Raw genomic sequence first — 24793 nt, 5'->3', positions numbered from 1 at the left:
AAAATTTTATTCTCACAAATTAATCAAATTTAATTAAATAAATCAACAAATATTTATTCAATTAATTTATTTAAAATTTAGTAAAATATATTAGAAAATTTGTGGTGGAATAGATTACTCAGAACTTGGCGGATTGGACTGTGATTCTGGTTGTTCTAATCCTAAAGTACCATTTGCAAGCTTAACTTTTTCTTCAAATGTCATTTCACTTGTATCATAAATCAGTGAGCATAACGTGAGTTGCAAATTAATAAAAAAGGCGTTAATAGTCTCAGGTGATAAAATACTTCCAATCCTCGTCTGAAACTTCTTATTTAGAACAAACTTACGTAAAAATTTACTAGAGTTGAGGTTACATATCCGATTGTTGTGTGCAAGGCCACGATAAAAAGTGTTGCTAGTGTTTTTACAGTCTCAGAACGGTCGTATTCTGACTTTAACAAATACTTTTCAGTGTCCAAAAACTATAAAATTATATGCCCAAAGGTTTTACCTGTGTTCTATAGTTTTTTCTATCTCCGTAGATGATTTTAGCGGCGACAATGGAGGAAATTCCTATGGACCAGGAGCCCAGTTTAGGCACTAATCCCAGTAAAAATAACGGAATCATCGTCGTAGAACACTTTGTTAATCGACTCTTAAAGTCCCTAACCAAACATTAACACTGTGAATAGTTATAAGTTACTTAGTCAAATAAATTACGTAGTCAAATAAATTAAGTAGTCAAATAAATTACGTAGTAAATATAAGTAGATAGGATAAGTTTGTGTACTTTGTGATTCTGATGAGTCCACGGAATCTCCTGGTATTAATGCCGAAATAACGTCTCCTCTTTTTTTGTAGCTGTGTTAGACGTTGTTCAGCCTCTTTGGCGGGAACAAACCAGGTTAGAAAGCTTTTATCTTGAACTGAAAGCACAGAATCGTCATCAAAAACAGGTTTCTCCTTCCTAAAAAATTTTATTGCGTTTACTAAATTTGTTTAATAGTTAGATGTGTGTAATAACCTGTTTGGTCTCCAATATTCAGTCCAGGACTTCAAGCCCTGAGAAGCGGCACGCTCCATCTTCTCCAAATCCTCCACAAATGCTCGTCTTACATATCCGAGAAAATAATCATTTAAATCAGTATATGAAATCTTAGGCTTGTTCTTTATGAAGTTTCTGTATTTATTAAAAACTGTGTAGACAGAATCATCCTCAGTCGCACCAATCTTATCCAACAATGCCTTCCTATCCTCATCTAAAACATTCAATAGGGTTAATATTACACTAAATCTTATATTAAATAATGTAGTAATTGGTGTAGTAATGGGATACCAGATTGTAGAGGGCCTTCTTTTTTGAGGATGTATGAAGCTTTTTCGCCGATGGGCATAGGAGGAACATACCATCCTACCACTTCATCTAAAAACCAATTCTTAATAGATTCTAACAGATAAACACGACTGAAAGTGTTCCTACTATGAGATAATTCGGAATCATTTTTAGTGTATTCTATAGGTCTGAGCTCAATTTTGTTAAATGATGGAAAAGGCAATTTATTAGTAGAATTTAAAGTATTATATGGTACAAATGAGTAACAATTGTTATTATTCTTGGGATTAGTGTAATTTCTGCGATTAACTGGAGAAGAAGAAAAAATTGCGAATCTGTGTAAAAAGTTGTGTGTTAGGGAAGGTTTGTTTAGAATGTCCCGTAGGACTCCATTTGGCTCGGAGTAAATTCTTATACATTTAGCAAAGTTAAATATGTGAAAATTCTGCTTTAAAAGGGTAACTTTAGGAATAAAAATACTACAACATAATAATACAAATATAATAAAAATCTTGTAAAAAACAAAGTTAAAAAAATAAATACACATTAACTCATGAGTTAAATATATCAATTTTAGTTATATAACGATTTTCAGAATATCATTGCTAATGTACGAAAGTAAGTAATTATGCACCATCTACCCAATCTCTAATGAAACAAATTATTATTACAATTGTACAGTATTTTTGTAATTATAATAAAATTTATTTTTTGTCCTGTTAAATATAATTAAAGTTATTTTTCCAATATTCAACTCTTTGTTAATTATAAAATTTATTAATTCACAAATCTCAACAATTTTATCCATTTCCTCAACACTTAATATTTAATTAATTTACAAAATTATTAATTTCATTTTTGTTATCTTGTCAAATTCCTTTGTTTTGTTTAATTTACTATGGCAAAACCGGAACCAGATGTAGTTATTCCTGAAGGAGATTCCTCAAAAGGAGCCAAACTCTTCAAGTCAAAATGTGCTCAATGTCACACAATAAACAAAGGTATAACTATAAATTACTAAATAAGTGTAAAAATAATATAAATTTAATGTTCAGGAGGAAGCGTGAAACAAGGCCCTAACCTATATGGATTTTATGGCCGTAAATCTGGCGCAAGTGATTACGCATATTCTGACGCAAATAAAAATTCTGGTAATTTTAATATTAGTGTAAAATATTAAATTAGGCATTGTATGGTCTGATAAGCATCTTTTTGTGTACCTGGTTAATCCCAAGCAGTATATTCCAGGAACAAAAATGGTTTTCGCCGGGTTAAAGAAGGAACAAGACCGAGCAGATTTAATAGCGTATCTGAAGGAAGCTTCTTCCAAATAATTCTCTAATTATTTAAATGTAGTACACCACAACGTCAATAAATACTCATTAAGATTCTTTTATATTTTTTTATTTTTAATATTTATAATTGTAGTGATCTTGTAATTGGTCAAATGACCTGTTTTTTACCCGCTTTGCAACTTTTTTAAAATTACACGTATTCATCTGTACACTAATGTTAATAATTTATACACCAACGGATATTTTAATTAAATATATATTATAAACGATCATTTATAGTTGTATTATTAGTATATATCATTTGTATTTGTAATATTCAAAGATTGTCGTATTTTAATAAATTTCATCATCTCAATATTTGTAATTAAACGCAGAATTCTATATTTTAGTTTATGTGTATCATTAAAAAACGTTTACAATATTAGATCCCCTAGTTTTATACCCGAATAATTATTAGATCTAAGAGTTACCCTTTCAACATTTATTTAAAACTTAATCTTGAAATTTATCACGAATCTTTATAAATTTTAAGTATTAGAAGATGATAGAATACGAGGATAACAATATTTTTGTTTTCAAAGGCGTAATGCCTCATGTAAACAAGAGTGATAAATACATCGTTTTGTTCTTTATTGTGTTACTTTCAGTGTTGAGGATCATCTTCTCAGGATGTGACTCGTGCTATACAACCAAGTGTCCTGCAGTTTTCAGATCCTTGATCACCAAATATAAACTCGGACCCAAGAAAAAAGTCAGCAAAATGTCAGAATCGATGTGGTAATCTCCTCATAACATTATTTAGTTGACATAGTATTAGTAAATTATATAATACTACTACATATTTAATATATTATTACATATTTAATATATTATTACATATTTAATTTATTATTACATATTTAATATATTATTACACATTTAATATACCAATATTTAATTGTTAATGTGCTGACTAGGTACTTTATATGGCATACGTCATCATGTTTGTATACGTTTAAATTATTATTAAAAGAGTATGGAACTGCTAAAAATCCAGGCTGGGTTAGTTACTTCATGAAGGATTTGAAGGGGATTTGGTACGTCATTATAAATTTAATGGTTATTCAGGTTCTTTGCTGAGGATATACATCAGGTGACAAATAAAATAGCTGCATGGCCTGAGTTGCACATAAATATGGAAACTCGAATTTTCCTACTTATGTGCACTGGATTTTGGATTTCATGTCTGATTTTCATCAGATGGGAGACTAGAAGATCTGACACCAACATCATGACCTTTCACCACATCACAACCACAACTCTACTCATCCTATCTTACATTTACAACTTCCACAGGATCTCGCTGGTATTTTAATATAATTTAATTCCCCTTCAGATTATCATATTCCTCCACGACATTCCCGACGTTTTCCTATACTTAAGCAAGACGTATTGTTACTTTACGAATAGGAATGAACTTATATTATCTCTTTGCTTTGTAACTTATGGTCTCTTACATTTTGTGGCTAGATTCGTATTGCTCTTGAGATACATTGCTTACCCTCTGTTGGTTAATTTTGACAATTTCGAATACTCTGGCGGGACTATAAAGTACCTGTGGGACTTTCCCGGCGGTATCATCTGCCCGATATCAATTGTAATTCTAACGGTAAGTAACATGAATATAAAATTGATCAGATTATGAACGCGTATTGGCTAAAGTTGATTCTTGAATTGTTTAAGAAATTCATCTTCGACAAGGAAGAGCTACGTTAGTTTATTATTAACTACTCCTTTTTAGGTGACACCAGGGAAGATGAGTGACAAGTTGAGTTAGTTTGCAATTTCTTGAATTTGTATCCATAGGGTATTACCAACTTTAGTCTGAGCTTGTTTTTACAGTTTAACTCATTAATTGAGCTTAAATTGTCATTCAACTCTGCAGTTTTGTAATATAAACACAACTTCTCCAATGCTAATTCTTCTCTAAACATATATACACAGTGTAAATAGCTTACAGTATATAGTATGTAGTATATAAAGCATAGTTATGTATACAGTATGTAGTATATAAAGTAAAGTATGTGTGTATAGTATGGTGTGTGTACATGAAGTGTAGTACTCATACAACTATACAAAGTGTATAATAATAAATGGTATATGGGATACCCTTTTGTATTTGTGAATTTACATGCGGAAAGTATTTTCTTTTTAATTTCGAATATTGTTTGTTGGTCTATCATGGTGAATTTAATCTTACTTCTGATAAGAATTGAGACCAGAGGAGTGTATTTAATCCCAAAACAATTTATTCCTAAATAAATTTATAAATTGATAAAAATACCATTCAACACCGTCACTGTAACCTTAACATCAACTTTCATGTACAAACACAGTGAAAGCTCAGTTAGGGATGACACATTGTAATGGTCCAAAGTTTGATTGTTCTCTAGAATTGTAGTTCCCAGATATAATATCAGTGATTCAGGTTTTTCAGCACCCGAAGAATTTTTAGAATTTTTAGAATTTTTAGTTTTTTCTTCGGTTGAATTTTTTATATTCTCACCAATTTTCGGCAGAATTAAGTCAATGATTGCTGAAATCTTTTCATTGCCTTCAACTTCAAGTGTTATTTTATTTCCAACCACAGAGGTGACGTAATCATAAATTAGCAATTTAACCATTTTAATAATAATAAAGTCAGTTGTATAAAAAACACTTTGGATCACCTGTAGACTCAAGTAAACTTTACATGCATATGTACATGGAGATTAAGAAATTATAAAGCTGTTTGTTTCCTCTTGTATCTTTTACAAATGTCGACTTTAACCTCAGTTAAAGATGCTACTGTCTCATTAGGACAGTGCTTCAAACAACTATTTTCCAGCAGATTCTAAGAATTCACATTAAAACACTGTACTTACACTCATACACTCGCAATCAGTCATACAATTCTTGACCAAATCATCCAAAGATTTGAAACCACAGCCCAGTAAACAGTTGTAATCTACACATAACATAATATTCCACGTTCTTACCATCTTCTTCTCCTTCTTCTGTGGGTTCTTCCGGGTCCTTTTCCTTGAACTCGGTGGACAGATCAACTCCGAGTGACTTGTAAAAGGAAGCTTCCTCAGGTGCTAAAGATGATAAAAATTTAATTAAATACGAGCTGCAAGCTTCTGGTGACCCCAATCGAGTACATCCAAAAATGACTGCTTCGTAAATTTGTATATATCATTTATGTCATGCGTTTTCCCCAATTGATACACGGAAACTAAAATAATTTAAGTGTATATATTTTACCTCCAATTAGTATTGAGCAAAGTAATCTACATGCCATCATTGTTAGGTTATCTTTTCGGTAAGTAAATGAGTATAATGGCTTGAAAGAGTCTACAACTCCGAGATCTTCGTCGAACAGGTTCGGAAAGAGCCAGAAATCGTATCCGCAGAACCACATAATCAAAAACAGAATCAATCTCAGGATTATTGAGGCCATCTAAATAAAATTAAATATTAAGAAAATTACCAGAAATGTTAGCAGAACTACTGAAATGTACCACATTGAGAGTTTTAAGTACAATGGCCATGCTTGGAACATACACATTGCCTAAACATTCTATTTACACAGTGAGTTACGATGATTCCGAAGATTATTCCGCTTAACTTCAGATAATTCCACTTTTGACTCCCTTCATATGAGAGGATGTAGAATCCTACAGTATCGAATCTCTGTTTTTGAGTTCTGATTAATCTCTTAGGCCACATCGGTCTCTTGTCTATACTCAACTTTATGGATTAGTTAAACAAACATGATCCGGTTTCGGACTTTTCCAGTGTTCCTTCAAGCTGAAGGTTGTTATTTAGTGTATTAACATACTGGTTGATACTGGGCGCGATACATAAATCCCTTTTCAATGAGCCTATCGACAAAATTTGCTAAATCGTCGTTATCCTCCAATTTTGAGTTTTGAAAAAAGCTTGGACACTATCAAAAGTTAAGGAATCTTAATATTACCTTATTATATACGAGTTCTTTGTTACTCATTAGCCACTTTGATATCTCATCACCCCTGGTAAATTGAACTGCTCTTTTCCCTACCTAAATCAGGTACATCAAATTATTAATATCATTATTAAATTGTTAAATTTCAAGAATATACCTCTGCGGCTGATTTAACTTTGACTCCGCTGTTGAGCATTACATCCATGAGGGATGAAAGTTCACTGTTAACTTTATATTCCTTCTACAGAAAGCTAAGGTTAAGGAAATAAATCTATTTATATAATTAGTGAAATTACATTGGTTTTCGACATATTAACAAATTATTCAATACAAATGCTGATAATGACTGTTAAAAACTGCATAATTATCAAATTTATAAAAAATATAAACTACTATTAATATTGAAAAATTGTCAATATGAATATAAATTTGGAATCTGATTCGAAATATTTATTTTCTTCAACCTCACTTTTGGAGCTGAATATAATTTATAATTTCAGTTTGTAAAATTAAAATCGCACATTTGTCATTTTTTATTTTAATATAAAATGTTTTTCTATTTTATTTGTATAATTTCACAATATTCTCTGATATTCCAATCGCGCTGCGATTTTAACACATTTGAAAATGAAAATTCCTAGGGATATTGTTTTCCAGGTGGTTCGTGGTTTTAGAGGCAGAACCAAAGGCTGTTTAAAACTTGCTTCAGTAAAAGCCGCTAAGGCTTTAAACTATTCCTATCATTCCAGAAGAAAGCGACACAGTCAAATTCGGGTGTGTTATTTCACTTATTATTTCCTTTAGGCTCACTGGATTTCAACTATAAACCGTGCTTCCAGGGAGTGGTGGCTAATATACTCAAGATTTGTCGGCTCTCTAAGCAGGGTTAATTGTACATTATCTAAGAAATCACTTTTTGTCCTCGCTCTGAACGAGCCGATTACTTTCAAATGTCTAGTTGACGAATCCAAATATTTACTCAACGAAGTAGTCGAGAAACGGAGAGATATATCAAACATATAAAATGACATTATGGATGTCCAGAGAAATAATGTGGTATAGAGTAACATCATGGATTTGGCAGAGTAAAACAGGGATGTACCATATAATTGGATATAACAAACAAAACTGGTGATAGTATGGATCGATAAATATGTATAAGATTAAACCATTAGAAATTAAATGGATTTTCCCATGAGAATTTGACTCGTATTTAGAGTGTACTGCATTTGGTTAAATATTTTTATAATTTACTTCATTTGTTTAAGCTCTTTCTCCTAACACTTTCTTCGATTATATTAGAGATTGACTCATTCAGGGATATATCTTCCCTATCACAGATCCGAATTAGGTACCCGTTGTGCATAACCCACACGGAGGTACATAAAACAAGCGCGTTCGCATCATGTGCAGTTACAAAAGTCGTGCAATGACAGAAATGATCCTTCAGAAGTTCATAAATCGGGATACCAATTTCTTTATCCAGTGATTGCTCCTGACCGTCACTATCTGAACAGTTTTCAGACGGGGGCTCATCAACAAGTATAATTCTGTAGAACTTCTTGTATAAAACTAGTCTAGCAAAGGAGAGTGTCCTGAGCTGACTACTGGATAGAATCATATCACTATCAGCGTAGTAATTCTTAAGGTCATGAACAGTCAGAGATCTCCTGTAAGCACTGGCTCTCTTTTTGGCCACCTCAGGCTCTTTATTTATTACGGTCCTTTTAGTAATCGTGAAGGATTCCTTGATAATAACAGTGTCCAGCTTTAGGTTACCAGGTAGGCGATTAACAAACTCGAGGAGGCCACAGCTATCCAGGGCTTGGTTAATCTCATCATCAGTGAATAATTTCCTAGGATCCAAGAACCTACGAATGGTCCAACCCTTGAAAACAAATGGTAGTTGAGGAAGAACACCGATAATCTGACCCAAAATGTGCCTAGGAATATCATTCAGATCCTTGCCATCCAACAGGACTTGACCGGTCCTGTTGCCCACAGTGTTTTGAATAACAGAAAGCAGGGTGGTCTTACCCGATCCAGTCCTGCCAATGATACCAATAATGTCAGAAGCGGAAGCAGATGCGTTTATGTCCTTCAAGATGTGGTTAGGGACCCGGGAATTAGACTCGGAAGCATCAACATACATCTTTTTTATCTCTAAACCAGTGTGAGTAATTGGAAGGACCGTTGCAATGTCCAAAATAACCAGTTTAGGAGGATTTAAAACAGTGTTGAGTGAAAAGCAGGAATTCTTTTTCTTATACTCGTTAACTCTTCTCTTGTAAAGGTAGTATTTAAATTCGTTGGTGATCATGGAGTTAAGGGAGTCCTTAGAGTAGTTAACAATGAAATCTTCCTTCCTGACATTTCGCTTCTTTTCAAACCGGCACTTGGTATTTAGAGGAACAAAGCTTTCAAAGCGCTTCATGGAGCACATTAAAACCTCCAGCCTGCCAAAGGACACCATAAAGTTAGTAAACGCGTAACTGACAATCATGCTCAGTGAAATGGCTAAACCGTAAATACCAACTTGAATTTTAACTTCGTGAAACTTAAACCTTATTAACGGTATTAACAAGACAAGATTTATCAGGGAAAATAAACCCTTGGCTATTATTGATGACCTGGTGAGCACAGACTTGTTCAAAAACAGACACCGCATGTAGTAGTCTGTGTGCTCAATAATATCATCCATAAACTTCCACTCCTTCTTAAAACACCTGTGGGCTTCGGAACCTGAAATGGCGTTTTCACAAACCGAGTTGATGTGTGCCGTGGACTCCAGCGATGAGAGTTGCAGGTTCTTGGAGGCGTTAACGTAGCGGATGAAAACAAACTTAATTATCACAAAAACGACAACAACAATCACGGGAGTTGAGAAGGGAATCAAGTAGCACAGGGTTAAAACGTGAATCAAGGATTCAACCAGTGAAACCAGTGCCGTGGACATGGCGTAGCCGATACTTTCATCAATTTGGAAAATGTCCGAGGACAAATACGTTATCAGCTGGCTGATCTTCCTCTTTATCTTAACGACTGCGGAGCTGTTTGTAAAGATCGAATTGATACAGTACTCGTGGATTTTACGGGATGATTTTACGCAAGAAATGACTAAAAATATGGTGCCTGCAGAACAAACCCCAATTACGCAAACTGTAAATAAACTAATCGCCTTTAGGGATTTGTCACTGTGAGACTGAATGTCTGCAAATCTATTCATCATTTCATGAGGCGTGCCTTTAAACTCAACACGTTCCCTGATGTAGTCTGCCAGCTCCGAGGCGAATATGAACTTGAGGTTATCCATGATAGTCGCCGCAAACGTCAGGGATAAGAAGAATATAAAGAAAGCGCCTGCCGCTGAAAAGTAAATACCATAAGGCTTAAATCCACTGTTTGACGTTGAGCAGATTGTCGACTCAGTTCTATTATAGTTGTTGATTGTTAAGTTATGCCTTATTTCACTTTCATTGATGTCCGCGCTCGCCTTTTCAATCAAGTGCGTGAACGAGAACAAGGTGGAGTCAGATTCATAGTCTGCTGGAGTTCTAGGAGTAGCATCTAGGTGAGAACTGGAACTGCCAAACTCGTCTTTTACCATCTCAGAGTAGTCCTTGAGATCGTGGTACAATGTCATGGTCATGTTGTAAATATGGTATATAGGGATCTTTGGGAACTTGTTTAATTCTGAAGTCTTAATGCACTTTTCAATTTCCAACAAAGACGATGTTATGATAAGTGATAAATCATCTTTTACAAGGAGGCCTGACTTCAGGTTAAGCAGGTTGTTGAACACTGTCCGTGATACGTAGGGATCCAATCCATGGAACGGTGAATCCAGGCACATCAGGAATGAGCACTGATTTCTGGTATACTCCTTGTTAACCTTACTGAACACAAGATATGCATAAATAGCTCTAGCCATCTCAATCCTAACCCTCTGACCACCACTTAGGCAAAAGGCATAATTCGAAACCACCCTGAGATCACCTCTATCCCATGAGGATATATCTGTTTCCAGCTCAACAGCTTTTAGAACAGATTTGTATAAAACTTCATCGAATCTGTGTCCAAAGGTGATGTTTGACCTGATGGTTCCCTGTTGTAGCCATATTTCTTGTGAAGCAAAGAATATAGGCATTGATGTGTGTAGGGGTACTACTGCCATTGAACCATCAATCAGTGTCATCTCACCGAGCACTGACCTGATGAAATTAGATTTACCACAACCCTGAGGGCCTGTAATTATTGCAATTTCACCTCTCTTTAGCTGGAAGTTAATGTTTTTTAGATATGGCTGAAACTTTAAGTTCTGAAGATCCTTCCTGCTGTTGACCCACGTGAATGAGGCGTTTTTGTATAGTACGACGACATCTTTATCAAGCTGGCCGGTGGAATTAACCACGTCATTGGCCATTTCAGTTGAGCCGGTGAACTTGTTATCGCTGATGTAAAAGTTGGGCGAGCAGTTAACAATAAACTCACCGATCCTCTTCAGTGACACGATTGATGTGAACATCTGCTTCACGCCGTACGGGAATAGTGATATTGAGAAAATAATCTTCAATAAAATATAAAGCATGGTCAAAAGATCTACACATTTGATTTTGGTTATGTCATTTGTTTTTTTTAAATCATCGACGAAGTCGTTGAGAATGAACAAAAACATCATTGATACAGATAAAGTGAAGAAAATCTTGTTGGCAAATGACAGTAGCAACCTTAAAACAATTAAACTGAGCTCTGCATTTCTGGTCTCAGTTATAATATTATGTGCGATTGACTCCATTGACATTTTAACGATGATAAAGAAGGAGCAAATTATGTCCCTGCACTGGGTGATTCTGTAATCTTTGAATGAGTAGATGTAATTTAATATGAAGGTGTTGATAACCTCTAGCAGTAAAGTCGAAGCAATGAAGAGGACAACCGCCATGGTTAGGAGGAAAATTCTTAGGGATATGTAAAATTTAATCAGAAGAAAGCCGTAGATACAATTTGTCAGGAACTGGATTACGGAAATTAGCGAGTCGAAGAAGAGCGAAATGTAGTAGGAGTCGATAAATTCAAATGAAAACATCCTCGGAGTAATATCACTGTTTTGAAATCGCCTGGCAGGGCAATACAAAGGGTTTTCGGAGCATTTGGACTCAGGTGAGCAACTATGCAGCACCGAGTTACAAACGTTTAAAACATTGGAGCCCTTGACGTTATTGAAGAACTTTCTTCTATAACACAGGCCATGTTGGAAAACAGTGATTGACACACAATAATGTACAATGTGGACAAGTCTATACATGTAAAACAACAGATGGTCGAAGCAGAATCCGTCTACAAATTGCATGGATGTTATTGCAAGTACAAATAATGCACATTTTGTAAAATCGAACTTTTTTTCATGTAATCTTTTCAGGTAAATGTTAACCACAATTGCGATACTCATACTAAAAACATTTACGGCAACGATACCAAAGAGCCCAAAAAAAGTTCTCTTGAAGAAAGTTAGGAACAGGGCACGCAGAAGGATTGACGTGTAAGGCTTCGATTTCGTTCCCTTCTTCTTTGATTTTCGGGTTTCTAGCCTCACTATCCCATCACTTACACGTTTAGAGAAGATCGGCTGCCAATAGAGGATTTGATCTTTAACTGGCAATGGGTGTAATTTATACGGCTTGACGTAATCCAAGGAAACAAACCTACACCATTTACGAACCCATTGAAACAACAGAAATATAAATATGTTGCTGCTATCATAGTATTTGAATTTATTATTATCGGTTTCTCTGGTAAAATACGATTTATGGTACAGTCGACTTTCCCAGAAGAGCTGGCCTCGCGCGCTTGAGGGTCGTCCTTGTTTTTCACCTTCAATCGAGGAATACTCATCATCATCAACGGTACATATTTCAAACGAGGAATCAAACGATACTGATTGCATCTTTGGCCATGATAATAATATTATAATAAAATGGAATTACAATTCCCCATTGATGCACATAAAAATATACGTAACAAATTCACTTGGTAAAAATCTGACCCTTGATTTAATTCCGTCTTTAAATTTGCAAATCTTGTACGCTTACACATTTCCGATATTCTTCTTTATCTTATTTTAGATTTCTGCCTACACATTTGAAGAATTTCCCGTATCTCAACATCCCATCTACATTATACTCTGTTTTTCATTCGCTAACTCATTAAAATATTTAAAATTTTAATGTCTCTAATTTTCTAAATAAAAACTCCACTTTAATATGACATTTGAATGTTTGAAATGTATATGAATGAGTAAATATATTTACTCTTGCTGTTGGCCATACTGCATCGAATATACCGGATCCCATCCGAACTCCGAAGTCAAGCGGTGCTAGGCCCGGATAGTACTGGGGTGGGGGACCGCCCGGGAACACCTTTGGGTGTCAACAGCCCTTTTTATTATATTTTAAATTTTAAATTATTTATTATAATTTAATTAATTATTTTCTAATCATTGAACCCATATTTAATAGATATTTACGTGGGACTACATTAGTTGATTGTGGTACTGCATTGAGGTTAGTTGTTTGAGTACTTTGTGACCATTTCTTCGATGATATTTGAGATTGAATCATTTTTTGATACATCTGAGGCACTGCAGCTCTTGATTAGCCTGCCGTGATGCATAACCCAGACTGATGTGCAAGATTTCAGGACGTTGGCGTAGTGTGCAGTTACAAAGCAGGTACAATGTTTGAAATACTTATCCAGCAGTTCATAAATCGGAATACCAATGTAATTTGTATTATTTTCATCATCTTCGTTTGAAATGTTATCGGAAGGCGGCTCATCAATTATTATCATTCTGTATAGATTTTTGTGTAGTACAAGCTTTGCAAACCAGAGGGTTCTAAGCTGACTTATGGATAACATGATATCTTCTGGCTGTATTTCACCCATTGTTAAGGACTCTTCATCACGAAACTCCTTCCTGTCATCAACTATTTTCTTACCGTTTGTATTATCTGACTTGAGTTTATTAAAATTGAAGGATTCCTTGATAATAACAGTGTCCAGCTTTAAGTTACCAGGTAGGCGATTAACAAACTCGAGGAGACCACAGTTATCCAGGGCTTGGTTAATCTCATCATCAGTGAATAATTTCCTAGGATCTAAGAACCTACGAATGGTCCAACCCTTGAAAACAAATGGTAGTTGAGGAAGAACACCGATAATGTGCCTGATGACACTTTTGGGAATCTCTTGTAAATCTCTACCATCCAACAGGACTTGACCCGTTCTATTCCTAACAGTGTTCTGCAGAACTGACAATAAAGTAGTTTTACCAGCACCTGTTCTACCAATGATACCAATGATATGTGAGGGTTGACCCGAGGCTGTTACATTGTTCAGGATAATACCTTCATTATTCATCTGTGAAGTTGTGTATACGCAGACGTCCTTCAACACTACTCCATAGTGTTCAGATGGGAGATATTTGCCAATATCTATAACGTTGATCTTTGGGCTGAAGAAGAGCCTCTTTAAGATGTTGGGGTTTGTATCTCTGAACTCATGTTTCCTCCGTCTTAACAACTTCTTTTTATCTATTTGCAAATTGGGCTTGGCAGAATTGACGACAAGGTCCTCTTCGTGAATATTATGGAACCTGTCAAACACACACTTGGTGCCTGGAGGAATGAATAGCTGAAACCTCCTAACTGAGCACAGGAAAACCTGCAAATTTGCAAAACAGAATTTAAAGTTGCTGAAAGATTTAATTGCGCTCATGCTCAGTGACAGACCTAGCCCAAAGTAACCGACGACCATTTCATAGTTTGTAAATTTGTCAAATATTATCATTACTGCCAGGAACAGTGCTGTTGTGATTGAAAATATCCAGTTAAACAACACTGAGGCCCACGTTGAAATGCACCTGATTAGGAACCTGCATCTAGCTTTATAATCTACGTTCTCGAAAATGTCATTAACCAATTCCCACTCCTTCTTGAAGCTTCTGTAAATTGGTGACGATAATATGGCGTTTTCACAGTCTGTGTTAATGTGGGCCATCGTTTCCAGTCTTGCGACCTGAATATTTGTGGCTGCGATTATATATTTCGACACGATCAGCTCAAACACTAACACTATTGCGAGAGTGATCAGGGGAATTGACAGCGGCATTGTGTAAAACAGTATCCCTATTGACACAAAGGTCTGGATTATTGACAAAAGTGCCGTTGACATCATTTCCGCCACATACTCATCAACGAAGTAAATGTCAGCTGAAATGTAAGTTATAACTTGGTGTATTTGCTTCTTTATCTTAATGATCGTTGAACTGTTCTTGAAAACAGAGCTTACGCAATATTCATGAATCCTTCTTGATGCAACTATACTTGATATCGCGAATAGAACGCTGGATACAAGTGATGACGAGATGATGAAGGACACAACTGTGGTAATGATCCTTAGAGTGGAGTCGGCCCTAGACTTGATTTGCTCCAAATCTACAGTGAACCCTTCCTTGAACTCCTTTGAGTTTTTATTAATGAAGTCCGAGAGGTTTGTAGAGATGACAAACTTGACGTTATCCATAAGGCTCGAGCCAAAAATGACTATAATAAAAATTGCAAATGTGAATTTAGCTGCATTTAAATAAAGAGAATATGGGTTGAATTTATGACCTTGGTATTCGTTTTTAACTATTTCGTTAAAGGACTGTTTATATTTGAATTTTGTGACTGCTGCTCTTCCAACCTTGGTATTAGCATCTGAATAGCACAGTTTCATCATATCCTTGTTGAAGAAGTTCATTCGGTGCGGGTGACTTGAGGACGGAACCTTTTTAACCTCCATGTCTGTTTTCTTGTCACTGAAAACGTCCGACAAGTAGCAATAGAACACGAGGAATTTATCACTGATTTCGTATATCGGGATATTCGGGAACTTGTCCAGGTCTGAAGCTCTAATACACTTATCAAATACCAGCAGTGAGGATGACATGACGAGGGAGAGATCATCCTTAACCAGAAGTCCAGACTCGGAATTGAAGAGGTTGTAGAATACTGTTCTCGATACGTAGGGATCTAATCCATGGAACTGTGAATCCAGGCACATCAGGAACGAGCATTCTCCATTGTTATACTGCTTGTTAACTTTACTGAACACGAGATAGGCATAGATAGCGCGAGCCATTTCCATTCTAACTCTCTGACCGCAACTAAGAGAATGTGCTTTGTCCGACACAACTCTCAGGTCTTTGTCTTCCCACATTGAAATGTCAGACTCAAGCTCTAGTGCCTTGATTACTGCGTTATATATCTCTTCATCGAATCTGTGTCCAAAGGTTATATTTGATCTGATGGTTCCCTGTTGTAGCCATATTTCCTGTGAAGCGTAAAATATTGGCATTGATGTGTGGAGGGGAACTACTGCCATTGAACCATCAATCAATGTCATCTCACCGAGAACTGATTTGATGAAGTTAGATTTCCCACAACCGTGAGGGCCTGTAATTATTGCGATTTCACCTCTCCTAAGCTGAAAGTTCACATTCTTCAGATAAACCTCATTATTCATGTTGGCAAGGTCACTTCTGTTATTAACCCATGAAAATGAAGCGTCCTTATATAGTACAACAACGTCCTTATCAATCTGGTTAGTCACAGCTGGGACTTCATAGGACATCTCAGCGGATCCAGTGAACTTGTTATCGCTGATGTAAAAATTGGGTGAGCATTTATTCAAAAAACTAGCAATTCTCCTATACGATGCATAGAACAAAGCGAAAGATTTGAGGAAATGTGGGAACAGAAACATCGAATTTATGATCCTGAAGAGAATGTAAAATGTTGACAGAAATCCCTCAGTATCAATTTCCGTGATATCTTTTGCGTTTCTAACTGTTTTTACAAAATACTTTATCAAAATGAAAAAGGATAAGTTATTGCACACTACGCATAATGATTTATTAAGAAATGACAAAAACAATCTTATTAAGATAAATGAGAGTTCTTTATTCCTACGCTCCGTGATAATGTTAGTTGCGATATCGTCGTATAGCAATTTTTTGATTATACTCAATTCCGACACAATTTCGACAAATTCTCCAATCCTATAGTCCTTAATTTGATAATAAAACTTTAGTAAAAACGCGTTTGTAATTTCAACTACGACCATTAAGAATATAATAATCAGCCCTATTAAATACAACAGCCAAAGATTAATTTTAATCTGTCTAGAAATCAAAATCGCTCCATATACAAAGTTCGAGAGGAAATTGAAAACATACACTATCGATTCAGAGAACAGGGCCACATGGAACGCGTCATACATCATGAACGAGAACATCCTGGCATTCATTTCCCTATTTTGAAACCTCCTAGCTGGGCAGTATAAGGGGTTTTCAGAGCATTTGGAGTCAGGAGAACAACTGTGCAAAACGCTATTACAAACATTTAAAACATTAGTTCCCTCGACGTTATTGAAGAACTTTTTTCTGTAGCAGAGGCCGTGTTGGAATACTGTAATCAGCACGCAGTAGTCCCATACAATTCTCCATCTAATTAGATAATAATTGAAAAACTCGGTCAGCAACCCGTCGGCGATTTGAACTGAAGTAATTGCCAACAGCGTCAAGTATATTTCTAAGTGGGTGAGTGTTTTTTTATTAAAATTTTTTAAAAGAAATTTTACGAGGATTGAGATACTCATACTCAGAATATTTGTAGTTATAACCGAGAGGAGTACGACCAATGTTCTTTTCCAGAATGTTAGAAAGAGTGCACGCATTAAAACCGAATTTATCTGTTTGCCATAGCTTTTACCATTCGGGTCAAAATACCCGTTTGATTCTAGTCTTACAATTCCATCACTAACATGTTTAGAGAAAATTGGCTGCCAATAGAGTATCTGGTCGTTAATGGGCAACGGGTGTAGTTTATATGGCTCAATATATGACTTTGATAACGAGTATGTCCAGTTGGTAACCCAGTTATAAAACAAACACTTAAAAATCCCAGATGTATCATAGTATTTATATCCAGATTTGTTAGTTCTTTTAAAATAATTCTCTTCGTATACCTCGCTTTTCCATATTAGATAATTTGAGTCAACATCGTGATTTATTTTTCTCTTACCCGCACCTTTTAGTGCGATATCGTTTTCTTCCATGTCTACACCATCTCATCAGCTTTTTAGATGTTGCTTTAAAGAGATACTAATGTTACATACAATAAAAATCTTATGAAAAACATGTATTTAATTCCCCACAGCAAATATACATTGGTTAAATGACCTTCAACTACACATAACTAAAGCTTACATAGAATAATTTTTGCGGATATTCGAAATCTCGAACTCTTACACATTTCTGATATTAATGTTTATCTTATTTGAAAATTTATTCTACACATTTTAGGAATTTTCTAAATCATATATTCTACTTCATTTTACCTTCTAATCCATTAATCAAGCCATCAAAATATTTAAGATTTTCGTATAATCAATTTAAATAAACAATTTTTATTTTATCAATCATTTCTACACTTCATTAACATATATGAATGAGTAAATATATTTACTCTTGCTGTTGGCCATACTGCATCGAATATACCGGATCCCATCCGAACTCCGAAGTCAAGCGGTGCTAGGCCCGGATAGTACTGGGGTGGGGGACCGCCCGGGAACACCTTTGGGTGTCAACAGCCCTTTTTATCATATTTTAAATTTTAAATTATTTATTATAATTTATATTTTTAAATTATGTATAAATCCGAGGATATTATTTTCCCTCCCTCGTTTATCAGGTCCGTCATTGATAAAACAGCTGAGTTCGTTGCAAAAAATGGAGAACAATTCGTATCTAAGCTTAGATTAGACCAATCGAATTCTTCTTTAAATGATAACATTAAATTTAACTTTTTGGAGCCAGGAAACGCCTATCACTTGTATTATAAACTAAAATTATCTGAACTTCAGGGGAATAAAGGTATTCCATAACATTCTATTTAATTTTTAATGTTTATTTTAGTTGCCGACCTTAATCCGTCGATTCCCCAAGCAATATTAGATAAAAGAGAAAAATTAGAGTTAAAAACTAAACACAAGGAGAGGTTACTGGCCCTATCGGATTTTAGGCACTCCTCGGAATCAGTACAGAAGCCTGAAGATGACTTATTCTCATTCACTATGCCATTCATATCAGCCTTAGACTAGTTAGTAATTATCTAAAATTATATATATTTATATAATAATTCAGTTTAAGTTGCGTTAACACAATTTTTAGCGAGGTTATAAAGAATACAGCATTGTTTGTTGCTAGAAATGGGCACAAATTTCTTGTCGACTTAAATAAAAGGGAGAAAAACAACCCCCAATACGATTTCTTAAACCCATCACACTACCTATTCACATTTTTTAGTAATCTCACAGATTCTTACACAAAGTGCTTGCTACCGCCAAGATCACAAATAGATAAACTAAACCAAATAAGTAAAAATAAACTGTTTTACCTACAACTATGTCAAAAACGAGCTGATTGGGATGCACGTGAAGCTGAAAAGCTGGAATCGGAACAAATGAGAAAGCAGGAGGAAAAGTTGGAGATGATGTCCCTGGACTGGTATTCCTTTTTTATCGCCGAAACAATTAAATTCAACGAGGTATAAAATTAACTTTCAGAAAAAATTTTTAGAACGATGATGATTTGCCTGCACCTATAGACTTCTCTGACCCCGAGGCTTTATTAAGGTTTTCCTACAACTCACTTTTTGGAACCAAAACTGACGTGACCGTTCAAGAAGTATGTTTTACATTAAATATATATTATTTAGACTAATATCGTGAATGATATTGAGGAAATTGAGAACAAAATCGATATGTCAGAGCAGCTGGTTACTACACAAGTATTAACGGAACGCGAAGAAGCACCGCCAGAACCTGAACCTGAAGACTCAACTCAACCATCAAAGTTCTCTGATCCTCCTTCAAATGTTCCTATAAGGGATGACACCAGGATTGTTCAGGTTAGGTTAAAACCAAGTAATGTCATTTTAGGAGGGAGATGAAACAATCAAGGTTAAAAAGGCTTACTCTAGGACCAGAAAGCAAGCAGGACAAGTTATGCATAAGTGCCCTATCACAGGGCAGCTTGTTCCAGCATCCGAGATGTCTGAGCACTTGAGAATCGTACTGCTGGATCCGAAGTGGAAGTACCTTTATTTCTTAGGAATGATTATTTTAGGGAAGAGAAGGATAAATTCATGCAAAAAGCCATGGCCGAATCTGCCCTGGCACCTCAGGAGGGTTTGTTTTTTGATTTATATGTGTTTTAGACGTCGGAAACAATCTCATAAAGTTTGTAACTAGCCGCCCAGACCTATTCGGTTCCACAGACGAAGAGGTAATTATAATGTTAATAAAATTATTTAGGTAAAAGAGCACAAAGAATCAAACTATTATTCCAAAGGTAACATGAAATACGTAGCATGTGATTCAGACACCAAGCGCAAGAAATTGTAAATGTAAAATGTGTTGTAAATAAGTGTACTCGACTACATTAATTTGTTATTTACACTCTGTTCAATTATGTTTGAAATTGATTCATTGGCTGAAATTTCTTCAACCTTGACAGTCCTTATGATCGACCCACTGTGTATTACCCACACAGAAGTACACATCCTTAAAACGGTTGCCTCGTGAGCTGCTATAAATGTACAACAGTGATTAAAATATTTTTTAATTAGTTCGTAAATCGGGAGGCCCAGATCATGGTTGAAACTGTCCTGAAGTGCACAGTTGTCCGATGGGGGCTCGTCGACCAGGATCATCCTGTAAAATGCTCTATAAAGAACGAGGTTGGCAAATGCCAGAGTTCTTAATTGACTACTGGATAACAACATGTCAGATTCGTCGTAGTAGTATTTGAGGGAGTCCATTGTTAGCCTGGTTTCGGACTTGAATGAAAGGGAAGTGTTAGTTTTTCGAGCGGAAGGCTCTTCTTCTTTAGATTCTATCGTGATATCTTCCATGATGATTACCGAATCGAGGCTCTTTCCTCCCTGGAGATTATTCACAAATTCAAGAAGGCCGCAGTTCTCCAGGGCCTCGTTAATCTCATCATCGCTAAATAGTTTCCTAGGGTCCAAGAATCTTCGAATGGTCCAGCCCTTGAAAACAAAGGGCAATTGAGGAAGAACACCAACTATTTGTCTCAGGGCACTCCTCGGAATATCTCTCATATCTCTACCATCCATCAGGACTTGGCCGGTTCTATTCCGAACAGTGTTTTGGAGAACTGACAACAGTGTTGTCTTGCCAGCACCAGTTCTGCCAATTAAACCGATGATGTCTCCGGGCTTGGCTGAGGCGTCGGCGATATTGAGGATTCGACCCTCAATGTTCATTTGAGGCGTTGTGTACACACAAACATCCTTCAGAACCACTCCGGAGTGTTCTGGAGGTAGATACTTGACAATATCTATAATATTAATCTTTGGTCTAAAACCAAGCTTTAATAGTACATTCTTATTAGTAGACTTAAACTCATTTACTCTCCTCTTCAACACCCTCTTCTTCTCGGCCAGGACGTCCGTGCATGCCGAATTTACGACAAGGTCCTCTTCGTGAATATTTATCTTCTTTTCAAACACGCACTTGGTGCCTGGAGGAATAAACAGCTGAAATCTTCTGACTGAACACATGTAAATCTCCAGCCTCGCCATGCCTGTCGCAAAAGTGTTGAACGTCTTGATGACGTTCATGCTAAGCGACAGCGCTAGCCCAAAATAACCTATTTTCACCTTATATTTGGAAAAGTTATCGACCATTATTGGAATGAAGAGCGTGACGAATGTCGTTACTGAGAATGACCAATTTGACAGTATTGAAGTCCATGAGATCAGGGACTTGTTTAAGAATCTGCACCTCATGTAGTAATCTGTATGCTCAATTAAGTTGTGCATGAACTCCCACTCTCTTTTAAAGCTTCTGAAAATCGGAGAGCCCGAAATCGCATTTTCACACACCGTATTAATATGTCCCATGGACTCTAAGGATCCCATCTGAAGGTACTTCGACGACTTCACGTACTGGTTAATGAAGAGTTTGTAAATCAAAAACAACGCTATGGTGATGATTGGAGTTGATATTGGGACCAAATAGAAAAGTGTTACAAGGTGAATGAACAACTCAATGAGGGAGATGAAGGTTGAGGATATGACATATCCCAGTCCTTCGTCGATCTGGAATATATCCGAAGACAGGTACGTGACAACCTGGGATGTGAACTTTTTAATCTTGATAACTGTGGAGCTGTTTTTGAATATGGATCTGATACAGTACTCGTGAATTTTACGAGATGAGTATATACAGGAAAGTGACAGGAACACTGACGAGGTGAGGGACAGGATAATTATGGAGCAAATGAAAAAGAGGAAGAACTGTAACAGTGAGTTACTTTTAGACTTGATTTCCATCAGATTCGGCGAATTTCCTTCCTGGTACTCTTTTGTGCATTTGGCTATATAGTCTGACAGGTTTGTTGCCAGGATGAACTTCACGTTATCCATCACACTTGACACGAGTGTCAGAATAATAAAAAATCCAAATGTAACTCCCGCCGCTTTAAAGTACAGTGCGTAGGGGTTAAACTTGTCTCCTGCGTAATCGTTTTTAACTATTGCGTTAAATGAATGCTCATACAGCAATTTTGTTACTGCCGGCCGACCTATCCTCGTGGTAGAACCGGAATAACAAAAGCCGAACATATCCTTCGTCAGGAAGTTCATGTGGTTCGTATTGTTGATTGATGAAAAGTACTTAAATTTCTCCGCGGGTAATTTTTTGGAGTAAACGTCTGACAAGTAGCAGTTGAATGAAAACGAGTTCTTGTTTACATCGTATATAGGGATTTTTGGGAACATGTTTAGTTCTGAAGTTCTGATACACTTATCAAGAACCAACAGCGACGATGACATGATAATCGACAAATCGTCTTTAATCAATAGTCCTGTCTTCAGATTAAACAAGTTGTGGAATACTGACCTTGATACAAATGGGTCCAATCCATGGAAGGGCGCGTCTAGGCACATCAAGAATGTGCACTGGTTTCTGTTATATTCTCTGTTAACCTTACTGAATACAAGATATGCGTAGATGGCTCTAGCCATCTCCATCCTCACCCTCTGGCCACCACTTAGACAGTATGCGTAGTTGGAGACTACTCTCAAGTCCCCCTTCTCCCACGATGAAATGTCAGACTCCAGCTCAACCGCTTTTAGAACAGTGTTATACAAAACTTCATCAAATTTGTGTCCAAATATTATGTTTGACCTAATAGTTCCTTGCTGCAGCCATATTTCCTGTGAAGCGTAGAATATTGGCATTGATGTGTGAAGTGGAACTACTGCCATTGAACCCTCAATTAGTGTCATCTCACCAAGAACCGACTTGATGAAGTTAGACTTACCACACCCTTGATTACCACTAATAATGGCTATTTCTCCCCTTTTAAGCTGGAAGTTAATTTTCTCTAGATAAGGTTGATATTTTAAGCTGTCAAGATCCTTCCTATTGTTAACCCAAGTGAAGGAGGCATCTTTATATAGTACAACAACGTCTTTGTCCAGTTCATCAGTAGAAAGAACCAGATCATCCGACGTATCAATTGAACCGGTGAATTTATTGTCAATGATATAAAAGTTGGGTGAGCAGTTGTTGATGAATTTGCTCACTCTATAGTACGAAGTATACGCGGTGACGAACCTTTTAATTGTGTGAGGTATTATGTTTAACGAATCTATAATTTTAAAAAATATGTAAAACGTCGATAAGAAGCCCTCTGTGTCAATTTCCGTGACAAGCTCAACGTCGTTTATAGTTTTCACAAAATACCTTATCAGGATATAAAACGACAAACTGTTACATATCACATATAATGATTTATTTAAAAAAGTCAAGAACACCCTAGTTATAATTATAGTGAGCTCTCTGTTCCTACATTCTGTTATAACGTTAATTGCGATGTCATCGTAGAGGATTTTGTTAATGATGGGTAGTGCAGAGATTATCTCAATTGACTTTGCAATTCTATAGTCCTTGATTTTATAAATAGCGTTCAGGACGAGTGTGTTGAGGAGTTCAACCACTACCATTAGAAATATGAAGAGCACTCCAACAACTGACAGCACCCACATATTCACCCTCATTTGGAACGATATTAAAATTACTCCGTATATGGAGTTCGACAAAAAATTAAAAGTATAAACTATAGACTCGCAGAACAGCGAAATGTAGTAAGAATCGATGAATTCAAATGCGAACATCCTCGGAGTGATTTCCTTGTTTTGGAAACGACTCGCGGAGCAGAAGAATGGGTTATCGGAGCAAACCGACTCAGGGGAACATGTGTGCAAGACGCAGTTGCATACATTCAATGTGTTAGCTCCGTTGACATGATTAAAGAACCTTCTTCTATAGCAGAGGCCGTGTTGAAACACAGTGATTGAAACGCAGTATTGTATGATATGTACGAGTCTATACATGTAATAAGTCAAGTTTTCAGTACACAATCCATCGACAATCTGCAAGAACAGAATGCCGAATAGCAGCGAGAGGATCTTAACTAGGCTAAACGACCGGCTTTTCATTATTTTTAGCAGATATTTAACCAGAATTGCGATGTTCATACTAAAAACATTTGTTGTTATAACTGACAAAAGTACAATCAGCGTCCTTTTCCAGAATGTTAGAAAGAGTGCACGCAGTAGAACAGACTTTCTAACTTTAACGTATTTTCTACCGTCTGGATCGAAATACCCGTTTGATTCTAGTCTTACAATTCCATCACTAACATGTTTAGAGAAAATTGGCTGCCAATAGAGTATCTGGTCGTTAATGGGCAACGGGTGTAGTTTATATGGCTCGATATACGACTTTGATAACGAATACGCCCAGTTGGTAACCCAGTTAAAAAACAAAAACTTAACAAAATTAGTCTGGTCATAGTATTTGAACTTCTTATTTATTTCTCTACTGAAGTATGCTTTATTATATCTCTGACTCTCCCAGTAGTACCCGAACTTTTCGTAGGTTTCGTTATTAAAATAGTCGGTATCCGGGGTAGTCGATTTTGAGTCATATGAAAAGTTGTTGCTTATTTCATATTTATTTATCATTATATAATTTATGTTAATTCACTTGTTTATACCC

The 24793-nt window shown here is 36.1% G+C and overlaps 10 protein-coding genes and 2 non-coding genes across 12 annotated transcripts; 6 read left to right on the top strand and 6 right to left on the bottom strand.

Moving 5' to 3' along the window:
• Window positions 1–65: 65 nt before the first annotated feature.
• Window positions 66–1915, bottom strand: TpMuguga_02g00397 (putative integral membrane protein). The gene is made up of 6 exons (XM_759870.2): window positions 1319–1915; window positions 1007–1241; window positions 773–949; window positions 494–647; window positions 330–464; window positions 66–300 (listed from the first exon to the last, which is right to left on the bottom strand). The coding sequence occupies exons 1-6, from the start codon at window positions 1860–1862 to the stop codon at window positions 115–117; spliced, it is 1431 nt and encodes a 476-aa protein (XP_764963.1). The 5' UTR covers window positions 1863–1915; the 3' UTR covers window positions 66–114.
• Window positions 1916–1957: 42 nt separating this feature from the next.
• Window positions 1958–2691, top strand: TpMuguga_02g00396 (Cytochrome c family protein). Its single transcript, XM_759869.2, has 3 exons — window positions 1958–2316; window positions 2371–2466; window positions 2501–2691. The coding sequence occupies exons 1-3, from the start codon at window positions 2214–2216 to the stop codon at window positions 2647–2649; spliced, it is 348 nt and encodes a 115-aa protein (XP_764962.1). The 5' UTR covers window positions 1958–2213; the 3' UTR covers window positions 2650–2691.
• A 244-nt stretch (window positions 2692–2935) lies between these two features.
• Window positions 2936–4582, top strand: TpMuguga_02g00395 (TLC domain protein). Its single transcript, XM_061305384.1, has 6 exons — window positions 2936–3387; window positions 3567–3686; window positions 3718–3955; window positions 3986–4258; window positions 4288–4360; window positions 4391–4582. The coding sequence occupies exons 1-6, from the start codon at window positions 3152–3154 to the stop codon at window positions 4411–4413; spliced, it is 963 nt and encodes a 320-aa protein (XP_061162134.1). The 5' UTR covers window positions 2936–3151; the 3' UTR covers window positions 4414–4582.
• Window positions 4377–5273, bottom strand: TpMuguga_02g00394 (uncharacterized protein; the record flags this gene model as incomplete). Its single annotated transcript, XM_061305383.1, has 3 exons — window positions 4377–4575; window positions 4759–4903; window positions 4934–5273. 3 exons carry the CDS (start codon window positions 5271–5273, stop codon window positions 4377–4379), a joined length of 684 nt encoding a protein of 227 aa, XP_061162133.1.
• A 77-nt stretch (window positions 5274–5350) lies between these two features.
• Window positions 5351–7062, bottom strand: SEC62 (Translocation protein Sec62 family protein). The gene is made up of 12 exons (XM_061305382.1): window positions 6895–7062; window positions 6756–6839; window positions 6611–6694; window positions 6473–6580; window positions 6405–6441; window positions 6232–6371; window positions 6122–6202; window positions 5896–6091; window positions 5759–5866; window positions 5628–5729; window positions 5514–5596; window positions 5351–5482 (listed from the first exon to the last, which is right to left on the bottom strand). Exons 1-12 carry the CDS (start codon window positions 6907–6909, stop codon window positions 5369–5371), a joined length of 1152 nt encoding a protein of 383 aa, XP_061161352.1. The 5' UTR covers window positions 6910–7062; the 3' UTR covers window positions 5351–5368.
• Window positions 7063–7225: 163 nt separating this feature from the next.
• On the top strand, window positions 7226–7621 carry rplT (Ribosomal protein L20 family protein; the record flags this gene model as incomplete). The annotated part of the gene is made up of 2 exons (XM_759865.1): window positions 7226–7372; window positions 7403–7621. The coding sequence occupies 2 exons, from the start codon at window positions 7226–7228 to the stop codon at window positions 7619–7621; spliced, it is 366 nt and encodes a 121-aa protein (XP_764958.1).
• Window positions 7622–7755: 134 nt separating this feature from the next.
• ABCC4 (ABC transporter family protein) lies at window positions 7756–12547 on the bottom strand. Its single transcript, XM_759864.2, has one exon. It carries the CDS (start codon window positions 12540–12542, stop codon window positions 7854–7856), a length of 4689 nt encoding a protein of 1562 aa, XP_764957.1. The 5' UTR covers window positions 12543–12547; the 3' UTR covers window positions 7756–7853.
• A 367-nt stretch (window positions 12548–12914) lies between these two features.
• On the top strand, window positions 12915–13032 carry TpMuguga_02g00386. The gene has a single exon (XR_009718801.1). It is a non-coding gene; the product is annotated as a 5S ribosomal RNA (ribosomal RNA).
• An 84-nt stretch (window positions 13033–13116) lies between these two features.
• On the bottom strand, window positions 13117–17811 carry ABCC4 (ABC transporter family protein). The gene has a single exon (XM_759863.2). The coding sequence runs from the start codon at window positions 17753–17755 to the stop codon at window positions 13160–13162; it is 4596 nt and encodes a 1531-aa protein (XP_764956.1). The 5' UTR covers window positions 17756–17811; the 3' UTR covers window positions 13117–13159.
• Window positions 17812–17874: 63 nt separating this feature from the next.
• TpMuguga_02g00389 (Pre-mRNA splicing factor PRP21 like family protein) lies at window positions 17875–20168 on the top strand. Its single transcript, XM_759862.2, has 10 exons — window positions 17875–18572; window positions 18615–18798; window positions 18870–19245; window positions 19278–19385; window positions 19417–19608; window positions 19640–19794; window positions 19827–19888; window positions 19918–19985; window positions 20015–20051; window positions 20082–20168. Exons 1-10 carry the CDS (start codon window positions 18347–18349, stop codon window positions 20102–20104), a joined length of 1431 nt encoding a protein of 476 aa, XP_764955.2. The 5' UTR covers window positions 17875–18346; the 3' UTR covers window positions 20105–20168.
• Window positions 18174–18291, top strand: TpMuguga_02g00387. Its single transcript, XR_009718802.1, has one exon. It is a non-coding gene; the product is annotated as a 5S ribosomal RNA (ribosomal RNA).
• ABCC13 (ABC transporter family protein) lies at window positions 20137–24759 on the bottom strand (the record flags this gene model as incomplete). The annotated part of the gene is made up of 2 exons (XM_759861.1): window positions 20137–24118; window positions 24221–24759. The coding sequence occupies 2 exons, from the start codon at window positions 24757–24759 to the stop codon at window positions 20137–20139; spliced, it is 4521 nt and encodes a 1506-aa protein (XP_764954.1).
• Window positions 24760–24793: the final 34 nt, after the last annotated feature.

This window comes from Theileria parva, chromosome 2 (genome assembly GCF_000165365.1).
Source record: "Theileria parva strain Muguga chromosome 2, complete sequence, whole genome shotgun sequence".
In the NCBI taxonomy this organism is placed as follows: Eukaryota; Apicomplexa; class Aconoidasida; order Piroplasmida; family Theileriidae; genus Theileria; species Theileria parva.
This window is presented reverse-complemented; position numbering and strand designations above follow the sequence as displayed.